General features: G+C 32.4%; 1 protein-coding gene across 1 annotated transcript; it reads right to left on the bottom strand.

The window, feature by feature from the left end:
- Positions 1–4553: 4553 nt before the first annotated feature.
- On the bottom strand, positions 4554–8872 carry LOC122292481 (double-stranded RNA-binding protein 2). The gene is made up of 3 exons (XM_043100861.1): positions 8316–8872; positions 6086–6305; positions 4554–5607 (listed from the first exon to the last, which is right to left on the bottom strand). The coding sequence occupies exons 1-3, from the start codon at positions 8559–8561 to the stop codon at positions 4880–4882; spliced, it is 1194 nt and encodes a 397-aa protein (XP_042956795.1). The 5' UTR covers positions 8562–8872; the 3' UTR covers positions 4554–4879.
- Positions 8873–16681: the final 7809 nt, after the last annotated feature.

The raw sequence follows: 16681 nt of genomic DNA, 5'->3' as shown, positions 1-16681 counted from the left end.
AATAAATTTATTAATATAAAAAAAATTATTAAATTTTACTATATATAAACAAAGTCGCATACTAATCTACGTATTAATACTGATTACTTTATATTTAAAATTTAAATTAGTATTATGTTCAATAAAATCTACTTTTTGACTAATTACATTAGATTGATGCATATATTAGTGAGCAGTTATACTTACAACTAAATTTTTTCAAAATTATTTAAAGTTGGTGGTCTATATGAAAAATAATTAAGATTTTTTATTTTCTAGACTTCATTTATAAAAATAAATTAAAATATTTAAGGTCTCAGTCATAATATTATATGTTTAATGTGATATAAAAATATCTAAATTTTATATAAAATTTCATAAATGAACTTACATATAAGAATAAAAGATGATATTCTAAAAGACCACTTGATAATTTTTATAACGAAAATAAATTTTAAATATTTCATTACAAAAATAATAATAGATAAATAAGATATTATATTGTATGAGACATTATCGTCATAAATCTTAAACATATATTAAATTATATTTTTAAAAATTTATTTCTATGTATATATAGTAAATTATGAAAATCTGGATTGACGGTGGTGTCACTAGAACCACATAAATTAAGGGACATCAAGAGAGATCTTGGTTTGAATTTGTTCTTTTCCTTTTTTGATTTTGCGGCAAAGTTTTGTTTGGATATAAGGTTTGAACTCAAAATTCAAAAAGAAGCAATGTGAAATATGGAACCCCAAAATCCAGGGGTATAAATCGCATGCGGAAAATGAATGGAGGAAAATCTTAAAAAAGCAAAAGAATTTGACTTTCAAACGTGGAAAAGCCTTGCATGCTTTTTACATGTGCATGGTCCTGTCGGCATGACACTGCCATTATCTGCTCAGACATCTCTCTCTTTTGGACACGAAACACAAGAGCTCGGTATATTCTTCCTGTGAAGAATACTCCTCCTCACAAAGTTATCGAAAGAACAAAGATTTTTGCAGTCTTGGTACGTTCAAATCCCACCTATTTTAAAATAATAATAATTTATGTGAATATATTTTTATCAGTCAAATAGACAACTAATATAAACATATTTTTATTACAAATATTTCTCTTAAATATTTACTGAATATTAAAGATTTATTTTATGTGCCTATTTTTCTTATTTTAGATTATAAAGCTCGGATAAGAACAATAAAGAATCTTGATCTAGACTATTCAATATGACTAATTAAGATATTCTTTCAATACCAAGAATATATATATATATATATATATATATATATATATAGATATTGCTTTGAGGGTTGGATGATTTTATTGAAAAAAGAAGAAGAAACGTACTATGATCAATTAAGATCATAAAAAGTTTAAGAGGTTCATGTCTAATTTGGGATTTGGTACTTGTTAATAGAGAAAAGAAAAAAGAAGGCAACAAGACTTGAGAAAGTAAGGGGTCTATGAGCATGACATATATATTACATGTTATATATATATATATATAAATATATATAATAGTACAATCAATAGTGTATGATGAGCTATAAGAAAGTCAAATGGGTATAATTTTTTCTTTTCTAAAGTTTATGTGATGGGATCAACATCCTTCCACTTTGTCCCCTCTATTCCCCTCTTCATTTTTGTTTTCTCTTTTGTTTTCTCTGCCTTTTGTGATTGTTCTTCTTCCTAATGGGTGGAGGGTTCCCATCTTTTGCCTTGAGCCATTGCTTTTCTCATAGGAAAGGAATATAATGCCAGTGCTCCCCCCATCTAACGCCCCTTCCTTTTGGGTCCTATTTCCTGTCCAATCTTGTGGGCCCATCCTGTCTAGTAGGCCAACTCCAAAAACACCTCAACAAAATTATAAAATAAAATTGTAAAAAGAAATTATTGTTGCGTAAATCAATAGAATGCTGACGTGTCATTGCTTTGTGGTTGGTGTCTATGAAGTGGAGACTTGACCCCACACAAAACTCAGCCACTTTGTCACTCTTTGAGACTCTCTCTTTCTACCTTTGCTTCTTTGGCACACTTATAATTGTTGTGGTGGTGGTGGTGGAAGTAGTACCCATTTTTCTAACATCATTTTCACTATCCCATGCTCTGTTATTTTCACCATAAAGGTTTAAACCCACAAATGGATAAAGATGCCAATGCTGGTTCTTGGTGGTTAGGTGTGTTGCCTGAGCAAAAACTGGTCACTTTGGAAGGGAGGGGTGGTCACCCTGATTGAATGCAAGACCACACTATATGACAAAAATCCTTAAAAGAGAGAGAAAAAAAAAGTGGCATTTCTTTGTTCAAACTGATTGATTATGCATAACCACCTGATGGGTACTCCTAATCTGTCATAAAGATCAGAATAATTAGGTGTTACTATGATACTAGAAAAATCCTAAGAGAATGCACCAGCTTGTGAGAGCTTAATAAGAACATGGACACCCAATTGCTGGATTTGGAACAGTTCTTCACTTGTGCTGCAGATTCATTGGTTATTATCAATGTGATTTAGATGTTGTCAATTATAAAATGTTATGAACAGTAACAGAGTGAGTGGAGGACCCCCCCCCCCAAAAAAAAAACAAAAAACAAAAAACCGCATTTAGAAATGGGTTGAAGACCAGAGATCTGTATGGCCAAAAATCTCTTTGGTTTTGGCCCACCTTAATAATCTATTTACCTTGCATAATATTGAGTTTTCTAATTCTTTGGGACATATCATAACAATGGCATAGTGATGCATGGTTTTGATTTGTTTTATCTTAAGGTATGGTCATTTGAAAAAATGCTTTTTCATTCTGTCATGCATATTGATGTCTTGCATTATAGGCCGTTCATTTAAGTGCATAAATATGAAATCATCTTTGATATGTCACATCAACATGTGTGATTGAGAATTGCAAAATGTAAGATAAGAAATACATTGTTCTTATCATTCAGTTTGTGAATATAAGCAATGAAATCTAGCAAAAAAAGAAAAATTATGACCCACAAGTTTTAAGATGAAGTTCAGAGGTCTAAGAAAAAAAAAAAGATTGGCTGATTCTCAAGGGAAAGGACAGAAGATGGTTAAAAGGGCAATAAATGAATGGGAATGACAAGATACATCTTGGGCATTCATTCACAAGGCTTGATTATGTAATACTCTGTCATGCTCTGGTTTGGCTATTTGTAGAAAAGAGGACTTGCTTCATGATTAGAGTCGAATCCTTACAGAGAGTTTGGATTGCATATGTCTACAAACGAAGCAGAATAAATATGCAAGATGGAGAGGGGTGAGAATAAAATAACCACCAACCATTTCGCTTACACAATTGCTGACGTGGCACATTTAAAGTGGTTACATATGTTCATTATTTAAAGTGTGACACAGAAACAAGTATGATGGGAGATGACAAAATCTAAGATGAGCAGCATTTCTCATTTCTCTCATATACCATATGAGCACATACATACGAATTTTCATGCGACTACCATAAACAATCAAATGTAGTGTTTTTTAGGTAACAATTAAAGGTTGTTGAGGAAGAATAAACGGTACATAATTCATCTCTGAGTAACTTTTATAGCCTTTTCAGATGGCTTAGGCTTAGGCTTAGGAAGAATAACCTAAGCCTAAGCCTTAAATCAGAAGTGAAAGTCGTGTGGTACATAACTTGCCATCTACAATTGCACCAAGAAGAGTGTCGATAAGCATTTAAAGGAGTACGATCTTGGCCTCTGAAAAGGGTGGGGGAAAAAGGACGTGTGACAATTGCCCTCCATAAACCCATAAACGTAGCCCGATCCGATGGGGTTAACTGCTGCAACAAGCCGAACTCCTTCCCCCATTGACAGTGTCCTTCCTTCAGGCAATAATAATGCTGATAATCACGCCCTTGAGACGTGCCATGGCCAGATCATTTAAACCTTAAGTCCCTCTTCCTATATGTTTTGCTTCCTATATCTTTTTGGCTAGCTTACATACAAAGGTTGAATAGCTAGACCAAGTTCAGGACCAAACCCAACTTCTAGGTGAAAATCTAATTTAGAGCAACGCAGGCTAAGTAGTGAGATTGATAAGCAACCCATTACAAGATGTTAACACCAAGATATCTAGATCATTGACTCTTTGATCCGTATTGATCATAACTAGAACTTTTCTCCCATTGTGCAATGCAAATTTTAGTGTGCACGATCTGATAAAATGGGCGTCTCCTCTCCCCTTGATTAGAGGCATTCTCTTCTCCTCATGGCTTTTATTGTCTCCTGGATTTCACGGTGGAAAAGACCCACACTTTCTCATCCTCTATAATTGTTTATTATCAATTTCATTTGCTCAAAAAGAAAGAGAGAAAGAAAAAGCTAAGACAAACAGCAACAAGAGCCAGACCCTCATCGTGGGATAGCTAATGTCTCCTTGATTTGGAATGAAAGGTGAATTTGATACACAAGGTCCTATAAAATGATGTATAAATTTGGACGAGTGTTTGACTACAAAATTGTGGAAGATAAAACTCATGTCATCGACCACGTCTAACATTTCTTCCCTGAATTCCACAATCATCGCAAGCCCACTAATCAAGAGCTCTGAACCAAGTTCTCATAGAAAAAGGCATTTAATCACCTTTGCAAGTACACTCACATATAATATAACTACATGCACAAGCAATACTAGGATGAGCAGAGAAGAAGGAGAAGACGCAACTGTTGTTGAATGCAAAGATTCTAGACTACTGATGCTAATTTAATCTGCGCTGTAGCTTTTAACAAAATAAAGATGGTAACAGTAACCAAAAAAGAGCTAGAGAACACTCAAATAACAGATGATAAAAGACAGGCAAGCCAAACTTCAGACCACCGCAAAACCATAACATAGCTTTCCATGAATTCAAGTCCACGTTAATCATCATTAGATTTTGAGTTGTTCCAGGTTCTGTACCGTCTCAGATTCTTGTGGACTGCTTGCAGTTGTGTTCCTGGTTTCTTCTACTCGAGCTGGTAATAGACTTGGTTGGGGAAAAGCAGTAAAAGCACGAGGATCTTCTTTTTGAACAACAGGTGAATCTTCTTTGCAAGCCGGTGGAGTGGCAAATACTGGAACAGCCTGCCTAATGGATACTGGAGGAGCAACTCGGACAGATGGGGTCTGCATCACCTGAGGGGTTGGCTTGGACGGTGGTGGTAGTGGTGGTGCAGAGTAAACGGGCACTGCAGTTCGTATTGTAACTGGTGGTGCAATACCATGGCAAGGTGTCCTAAATTGTCGGATGGGAACATAAGGAGCTGCTCCTGCTGCAGGGAACTTCTGAGGACGGTTCCCACGGCCTTCTAGTGAATAATGCTGTGAGGATAGCACCTGGCCATCATTTGCTATTGGTGATGGCAGTCTGTTTCGAGGAGCTGTCCTCTGGCAGATTAATGGGAGGATCTTTGATGTCGTTGCAGGGGGAGTTTGTGGACTGGTTGGTCTGGCGCTCTGAATTGGAAACTTCTTAGGAAATGGTATTGGAGCATTGGGGTTAGCCATTGCCATCTTCTCCTTCAAACGATATTTCAGCAAAGCCCGTGCTATTGTGATCTGTTCCAGCTCATCATTGTTTTCTGGTTCAGATGAAGAACCCACAGCTTCTTTTTTGACTGGCCAGAAAGAAAACAAATTATTTCCATTCAGTATTAAGTTCACAAGCTTCATCCACGAGCATTGGTGACAGCTCAAGAGAGAGAGCGTCACTAATCTCATGATATTGAGCCTTAAATTACGGAAAAGATAAAGTCTTAACTGAATCAATAACTGGTCCACCATAGATTTTAACCTTCAGCAACAACTATCAGGTTTCAATCCAAAATGATAGTTGGAACACCAAGGCCAACTTTATGTCACATTTATATATCTTCATATGCAAACATGTTCTGAAAATTATTGTTTGTACTTTTAATGGGAGCTCCAGAGATAGGTAGAGATTCATCCTCTAGTGATGCCATTCCATATAGAAGTTTTAATAAGGAAATGAATCCAATATGCCCAACAGCATTACCCCACTAGCGAAAGAGACCTGTCTTCCGACTTTTTACACTATCACACCAACCATCAAAACAAAGTTGGATAAAAACTCACGTTGTTTTAGAGATGACCAAGCTGCCATAGCTGCATTCTTCTCAGCTTGTTTCTTATTCTTAGCAGGTTCCCCAGTGAATGTAATTCCAGCCAATTCTACGGTCCCTGTGAAAACAGGTAGGTGTCCAAGGCCTGACCTGAATGTTGTGTACTGCGGCAATGGGGCTCCAACTCTTTGTGCTATTTCCTGCAAGAGGTTCTTGTAAACCCCCGTCTCATCCTAAACAAAATCAAGCCTAATCAGTATCAGAACAACCAATATAACAACATATGTTGACAAGTGTAACCACTTTGTGAAATGCATGGATATTCCCAATATAATTCAAAAAGCAGGGTAAAAATGGTAGGCTATACATGGTGTTTGCTTAGTTATGTTCCATACAATTATATCTTGAATGTAGACTTTCCTTAATGAAAATGGCATTGAATTATTTCACCAGCATCCCTTCTGGTATAAACTTAATAGTCCATCAGTTGAAATCAGGCCTCTCTTATCTATCATCCTGTAGTCTATCATCAAGCATTAAAATTCTAATCTCAGGAAGTATTTAGAAAAGATTGAAGAGTCGCCGACCAAAAAATTGATGGCTTCGAGCAGAGGGGAAACTTCAAACAAGATAAGTGCAGCTAATCCAACAAACTTGGACAACAGTTATGCAACTTATATGAATAGATAAATTTATGGTACCTTAGCTGGCATAAAATTTGACAACCCATAAAAGTCCACATATAAAAAAAGCGTTTTATTTTTAAAAGTGTATATTTGCATACCCAAGTTAAATGAGGGTCACAAAAGTCATAAATTTAGCCTTTGGGATTTTGGAAAATAAAAAATAGGCCCTTTTTGAAAGGATAAACCTACTTTCTCCAATCCATAGGAATATAAACATTTGTTTCCATTAATTATTTCCATCAATGAATGTGTTAAATCCTCATTAATTTCTACATTATTAAAATTTAAGACTTCAAAATGCAAGTTAAAATCCCATATCTTTTTTTGATGAGTACTTAAAATCCCATGTCTTGAGAACATAAATTGCTATATGTAGCATTTAGATATTCCAATGGACATTACTCTACTTACCAATCCATACAGAAAAAGGCAAAATTAATGTTAACGTTATTTTACTAGCTAGCCTGAGCCTAACCTCCTCTAACACCTCACTTCTCTTTTCTTTTGTTTTTTTTATAGAAAAAATAAGTACAGAAAAGATAAAAAAATATCGTCTGCAGTTACATCTTATGCTTCATCTTTTAACTTCCTTATTGTTTATGTGACAGTCCAAGGTATCAAGCTACTTGAAAACCTCCTAGAAAAGCGTAGTGTTTTTTTTTTTTTTAATAAAAAAGGACACGTCTCTTCATATTTATTAACTGGAACCCAATACCAGAAGTGTCTATCATTTGGGACCCAGAAACGCAAAAACCTCCACTGATTGATGCTCAAACAACCACTTCAGTTATCTGAGTTGATTTGTTAATATATTGTTGTTGTCAAATCTTCTGGAAGTTGTGACAACAAAAAATTGATCTGAAATATTTATTTGGCATTATCTTTCGTCTATTTTCTTGGTAAACAATGAGAGGGTCAATACGCGGAAGAAAATGGGTCTGCAAAGTTCCGGTCATCAACCGCTCTCACTACTAACAGCAAACACAACCTTTATGACCGAAATGCCCCTGAATGAGCAATTCATTGTACCGGAAAATCCAGGAAGTACAGTTCGTTCCCTGGCATAAAAGACAAAACAAGAACCAGATGGCTCTCTCTCTCTCTCTCTCTCTCTCACATACACGCAGACACTTAACTCCCAGAAGCTTCCCAAAATTGAATAAAAAACAATGAAACTCAGAAAGTACATGATTTTATTTAGAATTCACTGTTCGTCAGCTAAGGTCGGAAAATCCCACCGCCAATAAGCAAGTGCCAAAAGCGGAGCAAGGGCGTTTCCTTCATTTCATAGAACAAGCCCATTCTTCAACTCAGCCGGGAAATTAAGAACAAACAGAAAAGGCTGTGTGCGCAGTACAGATGGCGCATGATAGCACGAAGTAATAAAGTAAAGCGCAAAACAGAGAGAACGGCGCGCGTTAGCAAACAATATATGGAAGAAAACTCGTTTCGTGACACTGATTGATCGGTAGCAGTGAAACCAAATCGAAGGCTTAAATTAAGGAAGGGACGGAACCCTAACGGCCGTCGAAGAGAAGGGGGGTAGGGGGGACTCACCAGGATCCTGGCGGCGAGGGAGTGAGAGGGGCCGCGGTTGGAGAGGGAGTTCAAAGCGACCTCGGCGGCGGAGTGCTCGGCCTGGCGAAGGGTGGAGCAGTATTGGGGGCTCTCGAAGATCTCCCCGTTAAAGTTGACGGTGGCCTTGAACCTGGGCGCGTGGTCCGGACCTTCCCGAATGCACGTGTACGAAGGGAGGTTGAAGCAGCTCCGCTGGGCCAGCTCTTGAAGCTGGTTCTTGTACATTTCTTCAGCTCTCTCTCTCGCTCTCTTATCGCTCTCACTCTCGCTTCTCTATGCTACCCTCTCCCCCTATCTCTACTGCTAATTAAACTCGCTACTATTTCCCAGGGTGGACTTAACTCGGAGCCCAGATCGGATCCGAGGGAGGGTTCCAGGGTCTAATCGAAACAAATGGGTACGGACTTTGGGTCGGGACTGTGGCGCCGGAGAGTGTTGTCTCCGGCTAGAGGGAGCGAGGGAAACTGGACGTGAAGTTGAGAGAGAGAGAGAGAGAGTAATTTGAGAGGGGAGTGTTTGATAATTTGGAGGGTGTGGAGTGGAGTTTAGTTTTATTAAAAAAAAAAAAAAAAGAAAGGGCGAATTTACATTATTACACCACTAAAATGCTTTTATTGCCCACGGGTCAACCCAACGTTAGGCTGCATGGATGCCATCTCTAACCCCTTCATTTTCTGCTGCTTCTGTTAAATATATATATATATATATATATTTTTTGAATTCTACTTTATACATTTATTTTTTAATATTTCATTAATATTATTAAACAAAATAATTATTTTATATTTAAAAAATAACGTAATGAATCACATTAGTAAAATAAATAAAAAATATATAAAAATTATTGCATATAGATTTTTTAAAAAAAAAACTTTTATCCAATTACCAGTACATGTTAGTGTAATTTACATTCGAGAAGTATTTTTTATTAGAAAATAAAACAAATTTTATTAACATTTTCCTGTCAAGTTAAGATCAATACTTTACTTATCTTGTAAATACATTAGAGTTTCTTGTGAAAACCAATATATTTTTCAATAGAGTATTATTATACACTTATAATTAATAATTTATTTAGATTGTTAACATTACTTTTTCCAAATGCCAAATCGATATTGTTTGTAACTGATTACAATTAAAAACTTTATTGATTTTTTTTTTCCAATTTTTGGATGATATTGGATTTGTTATCAGCTCAAAAGGCTAACGTTAGGAGTAAAAAGTTAGTTAATATATATATATATATATATATATAGAAAAATGATGGCTGTAATCGTGAGCGAGCAAGCCTTATGCAATCACATTAAAAAAATGAATAAATGCAAAATCTACGTAAAAAAAAAATTAAACTCTACTATTTTTCAAAACGATTACATAGTTTTTACATACTTCACGACTGTATGTAGCATTACTCTAATATATAATCTTCCACTTTAAACAGGTGTATGACACAATAATTTCCTTCTTAGACCAAGGGCAGCCTTTGCCTTACACCACATTTTCATGCAACCACACGAGCTATGTAATATTTACGCTATGCTGACTTCGTAATATTTGAAACTTTTTATTGATAAAGTAGACGTTATTATTAATAAAAATTCTACTTGTCATTTCTCATATTACAAATTAAAATTTTACGTAAATATGTGTGTTTAAATAAAAGACTAAAAATAATAAATTATATATTAATATGTGGTGTAAAAAATAAAGATAATGAATAACATTTATCTATTATTAGAAGTGGTAGAATCTACATGTTGTGTCCGTCTCTATTCTGTCTATATATAAAATGTTATGACATATAATTATTGAGAATCTTGGTTTTAGTATTTGTGTAAAAAAATGAACGTACAACATGGACCAAATGCCTATTCTTACCTTAGTTTTTTTAAATTTTCTGGACTTTATGTTTTTGGACCGAGCTCGAATGGTGAGGTGTGGAGGTGCCATCTTGCAAAAATATATGACTCTTGCTATTTATCATTATTCTCATACACCACATATTATATATATCATATTTATTTTTATTTTTAAAATTTTTTAAAGTTTTATTCTTCTTAAATTAATTGATTTCTTTTACTCCTCATCTTGCATACACACATATTTGGTAAGAAAAAAATATAAAATATAAAAAAAAAATTATGTGTGATGTAAGAATAATGAATAAAATTTTTCAAATTATATTTAGCTTGAATGATGACGTTCCACCCATTTATCTTGACCAGAAGATGGGCAAGGCCCTTGTGAAAGCACTGCCCGCCCTTCTAGGTTATGTTATATATTATACTGAAAATTTATTTTAATAGCTCTTCTATTTATCATTTATATACTACATATCATACTTATTTTTTTATTTTATTCTTGTTAAGTAAATGAATTTTTCTACTCATTATCATATACCACACATTTGATAAAGAAAAAAAAAATCATGTATAGTGTGTTGGGTAGAGAGGATACGTAGAATTTTTCTTATTTTAATTATATTGTATTGATGTAACATCATGCATCAATTATTCAGATAAAACAAAAATTCAAGGATTGATGGTTAATGCTACCTCATCATACCAAGTACTCAAGTAGAGGTGAAAAGAAGGTATAATAGATAACATTTTACATTATAGAGTATAGAGATTCTCTTGTGTTCGAATTGGATGATATAGTATCACTAGATATTTTTTTGATAAAACACGAGATTTTATTGCTCAACAAATGTTACAACATCTCAAGTAAAATAATTGATGAAATAGATGTTGAAATTTCTTTCAAATTTATGAAATTCTCTTGAAGAGATAATGCTTCCCGATAAAAAATATGAGCAGCTTGATTAACTTCTCTTTTTGTATAGAGAACTGACTAATCAGCAAAAGAATTAAGCAATAAGTAAAAAATGAATTAGAAAAATAAATATAATTTTTTTAGGGGAGAAAAGCAAACATATTATATGAGTCTTATGATAAAAAAAAATTGTTGAAAAATAAAAAAATAAGTAAAAAAAAAAAAGAATAATAACCTCCAATAGAGGCATTTTCTCATAACTTAAAATTAAAAGATAGATAAGATAAAAGATGACCCCAATTCAATTAGAAAAAAAGAAAAAAAATACCCTAAACAAAAGATTTGAAGGTAAGTGGTTAATGATCTTTGTGAAGGTGGCCATCAATTGTCCCACCAATACCAATAAAAATGATTGCCTCATGATGACCTAAACAATGTCATATTTTCCAACTCATCACGTGATCTTAATAGTAATGCTCACGTGCCCCAATATATATATAATAATATTAATTTTTTTAAAGAAAATTTTTATCATTTAATAATCTGAAAAATTTACATCTACATTCTAAAATATCTCCATAACAAATATGATATCATAAATCAAAATTATACGTTTAAAACTCTACTAATATACTATTTTTTTTATAATTAATTTGATTTTTATTATTACTAATATTCTAACATGAAAGAGACAACACTCTTTGTCTCAAAAACATATTAATGGGTATAGACACGTGGTAGCCTTCAAGCCCTTTTGATGAACCCATAATAATATATATATATATATATATATAGAGGATGATAAAAAGAATTTTTCATATAAGTGCTCAAGTCAGAGGATCATGAATCTCGATCACTAAGGATTGCCGTTTACGAAACTACCCCCCTATACCGTTGAGGTAGATGACGATGTCTTTATTATCGGGATGACTTTTATGGTAATTAAACATTATTAAAAGTGCCCAACTTCATTATCATGGAGAAGGTAAGTGGGGAACAAGCTTTTTTAATCTCCGAAATTGGTGAAAGTTTGACTGTTTGAAATCGCCAAAAGGCCACTAAAGAGTTCTAATCCCTTTTTGACAGATTAAGCTCCATTTAGTTTCACAAATTTCTCAAACTTTCATCTTATTTTAATATTTAAATACTATTTAAATATAAATATATTTCAATTTTAAATTTTAATTTAAATTTTTTCATCTAATGACTATCTAATCATTACAATTTTTTAAATTTCTAAACAAAATATAAAAATATTTAACTTTTTCAAATTTCAAAACAAAAATTATATTTTTATCCTCTTTTAATTTTATAATTTTTTTATTCAACTTTTTATTATTAATTTTATAATTAATTTTTTTATTCAACTTTTTATTCTCGACTTTCTCAAAATCGTATAAAAATCTTAACTCAAACAATTTTATTATTATTAACAAATTATCTCATTACTATTTATAGATTTTTCATCTCATATAATTTGTATAATCAAAGAAAACTTAAGTTCAGCTAGATTTTGTATCCAAAATTTAGCATTTAGATTAAAAAATATATACATAAAATGAGTCATATTATTAATTATTATTCTTGTGAGTCTCGAACCAAATTAAACGTTAAGAAATGTGATGTTTTAGGCAAAGTTTTAAATACCGTTCCGGTAACCGTTTCTGTTAGGCACCGGAATGAAATATTTCTATACTGGTATCGTTTCAGAATTAATTATATATTACATATAAATATTTATATATATATAAACTAACAACTAATAGAATAAATACATATATATGTAAGTGTATATATCATGTATATGTGTATATATATGGAAGAATTGAAAATTTATAAAATGAATATATATTGAAAAAATCACAAACTTGAGTTGAGACACAAAAACAATAAAATAAAATAAAATAAAATAAAAGAATAGATCAATTATTAAAAATAATGATATTTAAAAAAAAAGAATGAGGTGACATATTTAAAATTATAAAAAAATTAAAAATTATATTAATATATTTTATATTTTAGAATTAATTAAATATAATCTGGATTTAAAATTTACAAAAATATCATCTAAATACAAAAAAATTACAAAAACATTACAAAACGGAATGAAACCAAAACACTCAATTCAGGCTAAAATGACTGAAATTTGATCGGAATGGTTGAAACGGGACAAGAATGACTGAAATTTGAAGCGAAACGGAATGGGATGGTAGAGTGTACTGGACACTACACCGAAACAACAAATTTTGGCCATTCCGGCCAGAACAGAACGAAAATCAAAATCTTGGTTTGAAGATGGGGCAATCTTTTAAAGATTTTTCTTAATCTTGTTAGTGGAAATCTAGATTTCTCCCCACCACTTTTTAATAAAGAATATATTTTAAGAATGATGCTACTTGGTCATCTGAAATTTATCAATTTTCATCTTTTTTAGTTATCAGACGTCCTCTTGTTTTGAATATATTTTTTAATAAGCCATGTGGCATCACTTGGTGGTGTTACGTTAAGAGGGTCATTTGAGCGGTAAGTTTCAGATGATCCAGTACTAATTATAATTTTCTGAGCTCTTAATATATTCTAAGAGAAAAAACATTGAGATATTTTGAGAGCGATAAAAATTCCTACTTTTACCAAGGAAGAAACATGGCATAAGTAAGATGCAATATACTTTACATATTTCAAATGGGATAGGTTTGAAGATTCTGGTGAGCTAGAAGATCTCTAGTTATTTGAATGAAAAATGATAGTTACAGTAATAAGTGTATAAGCGCTGTAATTACTTTAAAAAAATTGAATAAATATAAAATTCATATAAAAAAATTAATTTTTTGATAATAAATTCTTTTTTTTTTTAAAATGATTACACGACTCTTATATACTTTACGACTATGCATAGTATTACTTGTCATCATATTTTTTAGGGTCAGTATTTTGAAAAATTTATAGATTTTTCCGAATTAAACACCCCATAAACAAGAATGATCTTTTTGACAAATTGAAGCACTATACGTGTAGGAGTCGTCCACAAATGGAAAATGGCCAAACTTCAATGAAAAGTGTCAAAGGTCTTCTTCCCCAATTCAATAAATGTAATTAATGAGTACACCCCTCACCAAAACAAATTTATTGGTAGTGGACATTTAATGTATTGAAAAATCATTTTAGAGCCCACATGCAGCTTTCTCAACCTCATCATCTATATCATTTTTTTAATCATACGCAAGAAATAAATAAAGAAAATAAAGATTTCTTAAGTAAAATCTTCTGTTTTCTTACGGAATTATTATTATATTTTTTTTTATAAGAAATGATAAATTTTGAATTCATGAACAACCACAATTACATCAAAGACTTAGATTAAATAATTTGTAAAATATATTCAGATAATGAATCTCACCAAATTATCAGATCATTTAGATGCGTGACATATTTTGCCAAAGTGTGAGTTGCTACATTTGCCATGTGTCCTTTATGTTGAATAGAACATCTTGAAATAATTTTCATCATATTTTTCATCGTATACACTAAATTGCCCCATACAGACATATACTCACCAATAGCAAGTAATTCTTCAACCATGAGCAATGAGTTACTCTCAATAACAAGTTCAGATATGGCTATTGGAATGCAGATTTGTAGCACTCTCAATATAGCAAGCAACTCCACCTCCATTGGATCATTTACACCATTTTCTTTCTTGCTTGTAGATAAAGTTTCCCACCTAATTCATTTCTTAGCAGCATTCCCACCCCTGCTCTATGCTCTATTCTGGTCTTAAAAAATTGCTCAATCAACATTTAACTTGAATACCCCGAGTAGTGGAGGCTGCCAACTGCAGATAGGAATCTTTTTGTGTTGCCTATGATCTATGACTTCTTTGAATTCTTGAGCAATGATCAAAGCTTGTCCAATAACTGGTCAGGTTGCAAATTGTTGTCTTTAAAAATCTTTTGATTTCTTCTATACCACATGCCCCAAGCTATTAGAAAGAACTTCTCAAGATCTCCTTCATTTCCTTCTGCCATTACATCGATCCATTGCTATCTACATAAAATCCTTTTTCATATCAAATTTCAATAGATTGTGAAAATATTGTTACCATGACTGAATTATTGATGGACAGTAACATAAAAGCATGCCCCACATCTTCTTTCTCATTCTTGTTTTGCTTGCTTGCTTAGTATTTACGTTTAGAGCAGTAATTGGCTCGATTATGTAAGCAGTACAAGTGGTCTTACCCTAAAATTGGTAAGTAATATAGATCTTTTTTTTTTTTTTTTTCCTTTCCTTCCTAAAATATGGAAATGATTGGTAGTCATAACATTATCAAAATTTGAAAAAAGAGGCTTGTCTTTTAATGAGTATATCTGTTGGGATCTTAAAATAAGGGGAATAGTTAATTGCAATTTTCGCAAAATTAATATCCAAATTTTAATGAGTATATCATGTTAGAAAATTAACGAGATCACGTGTCAGTCTTTAATTGTTTGACATATGGCATCTATAACTAGCCAAGCAAAGGCTTACATGTGGCATCTATACTCTTGTTAAGTTTATAAGAGATTTAGAGATGTTTTCAATTGTAAGTTTCTTACTGTTCAGATATCAATTTTAGGAGAGTTGAACACTAAGGATTTAAATTGAAAAAAAGGTAAAAATTTAAGTATTGATTTAACAATTAACCCTATGAGAAATGAGATTCTTGTAATTATTTGATGAAGTTGAATTGCTCGAGGCACTAGATTCTAATCTGTTAAAAATAGACTTTTAACTAAAAACTTTTAAAATAACTCCGCATACAATATGGCAGGATTGGATGGTGAGTTGAGATGAAATTGAATAAAATATTGTTAGAATATTAATTTTTAATATTATTATTGTTTTAAAATTTGAAAAAATTGAATTGTTTATTGTATTTTATGTAAAAATTTTAATAATTAGATGAGGAAAAATTCTGTATACTATATTTCCATTCTACTTACATCCAACTAAGTAAGATGTGACACATTTATCACTATTAAATGATCATTTATTACATACTTCTTTATCATCAAATGATGATAAATATGCCATATCATTTATAGTGGAGTGCAAATGAGATGGTAATGTGGTGTATAGTATTACTCTTATCCTTATCTTTAATATCAAGTTGACACATAAATTAAGAATCTTAAGACTTAATAAAAGAGAGACACAAGTTATCAAATAGGATAACAAGGATTGCTTTCCTTTCTAGAAATAGAAACTATTGCTTCTCTCTAGAAAAGATCCTCATTCTCTTTTTTGTTCTTTTTTAGTACTTGTCTGCTCATATATTTTCTTGTTAGTGTTTTTAATCATACATTTCCTTTAGTTTGGTTTTGGTCAGATCTATCACATTTCGATGACCAATTGCCTATATGTGCCCCACCATGCAACCCCCAGTTGTCGATTTACTGGGATGAAGTAGAATCGCAGCGAAAATCTCGACGTGTGATCCTCATATACGACTTGTTGCACACATGGCTGCCACGTGCTGCCGCACCAAAATACGTTGGACGACTGCATGCATTATATCAATAGTTTCATCA

Source organism: Carya illinoinensis, chromosome 13 (genome assembly GCF_018687715.1).
Source record: "Carya illinoinensis cultivar Pawnee chromosome 13, C.illinoinensisPawnee_v1, whole genome shotgun sequence".
In the NCBI taxonomy this organism is placed as follows: Eukaryota; Viridiplantae; Streptophyta; class Magnoliopsida; order Fagales; family Juglandaceae; genus Carya; species Carya illinoinensis.
This window is presented reverse-complemented; position numbering and strand designations above follow the sequence as displayed.

Coding starts and splice junctions, on each gene's coding strand:
- LOC122292481 (XM_043100861.1), bottom strand. CDS start 8,561: ATGTACAAGAACCAGCTTCAAGAGCTGGCCCAGCGGAGCTGCTTCAAC. Junction 6,306..8,315: donor CCCTCGCCGCCAGGATCCTG/GTGAGTCCCCCC, acceptor GATTTTGTTTAG/GATGAGACGGGGGTTTACAA. Junction 5,608..6,085: donor TTGGTCATCTCTAAAACAAC/GTGAGTTTTTAT, acceptor CTTTCTGGCCAG/TCAAAAAAGAAGCTGTGGGT.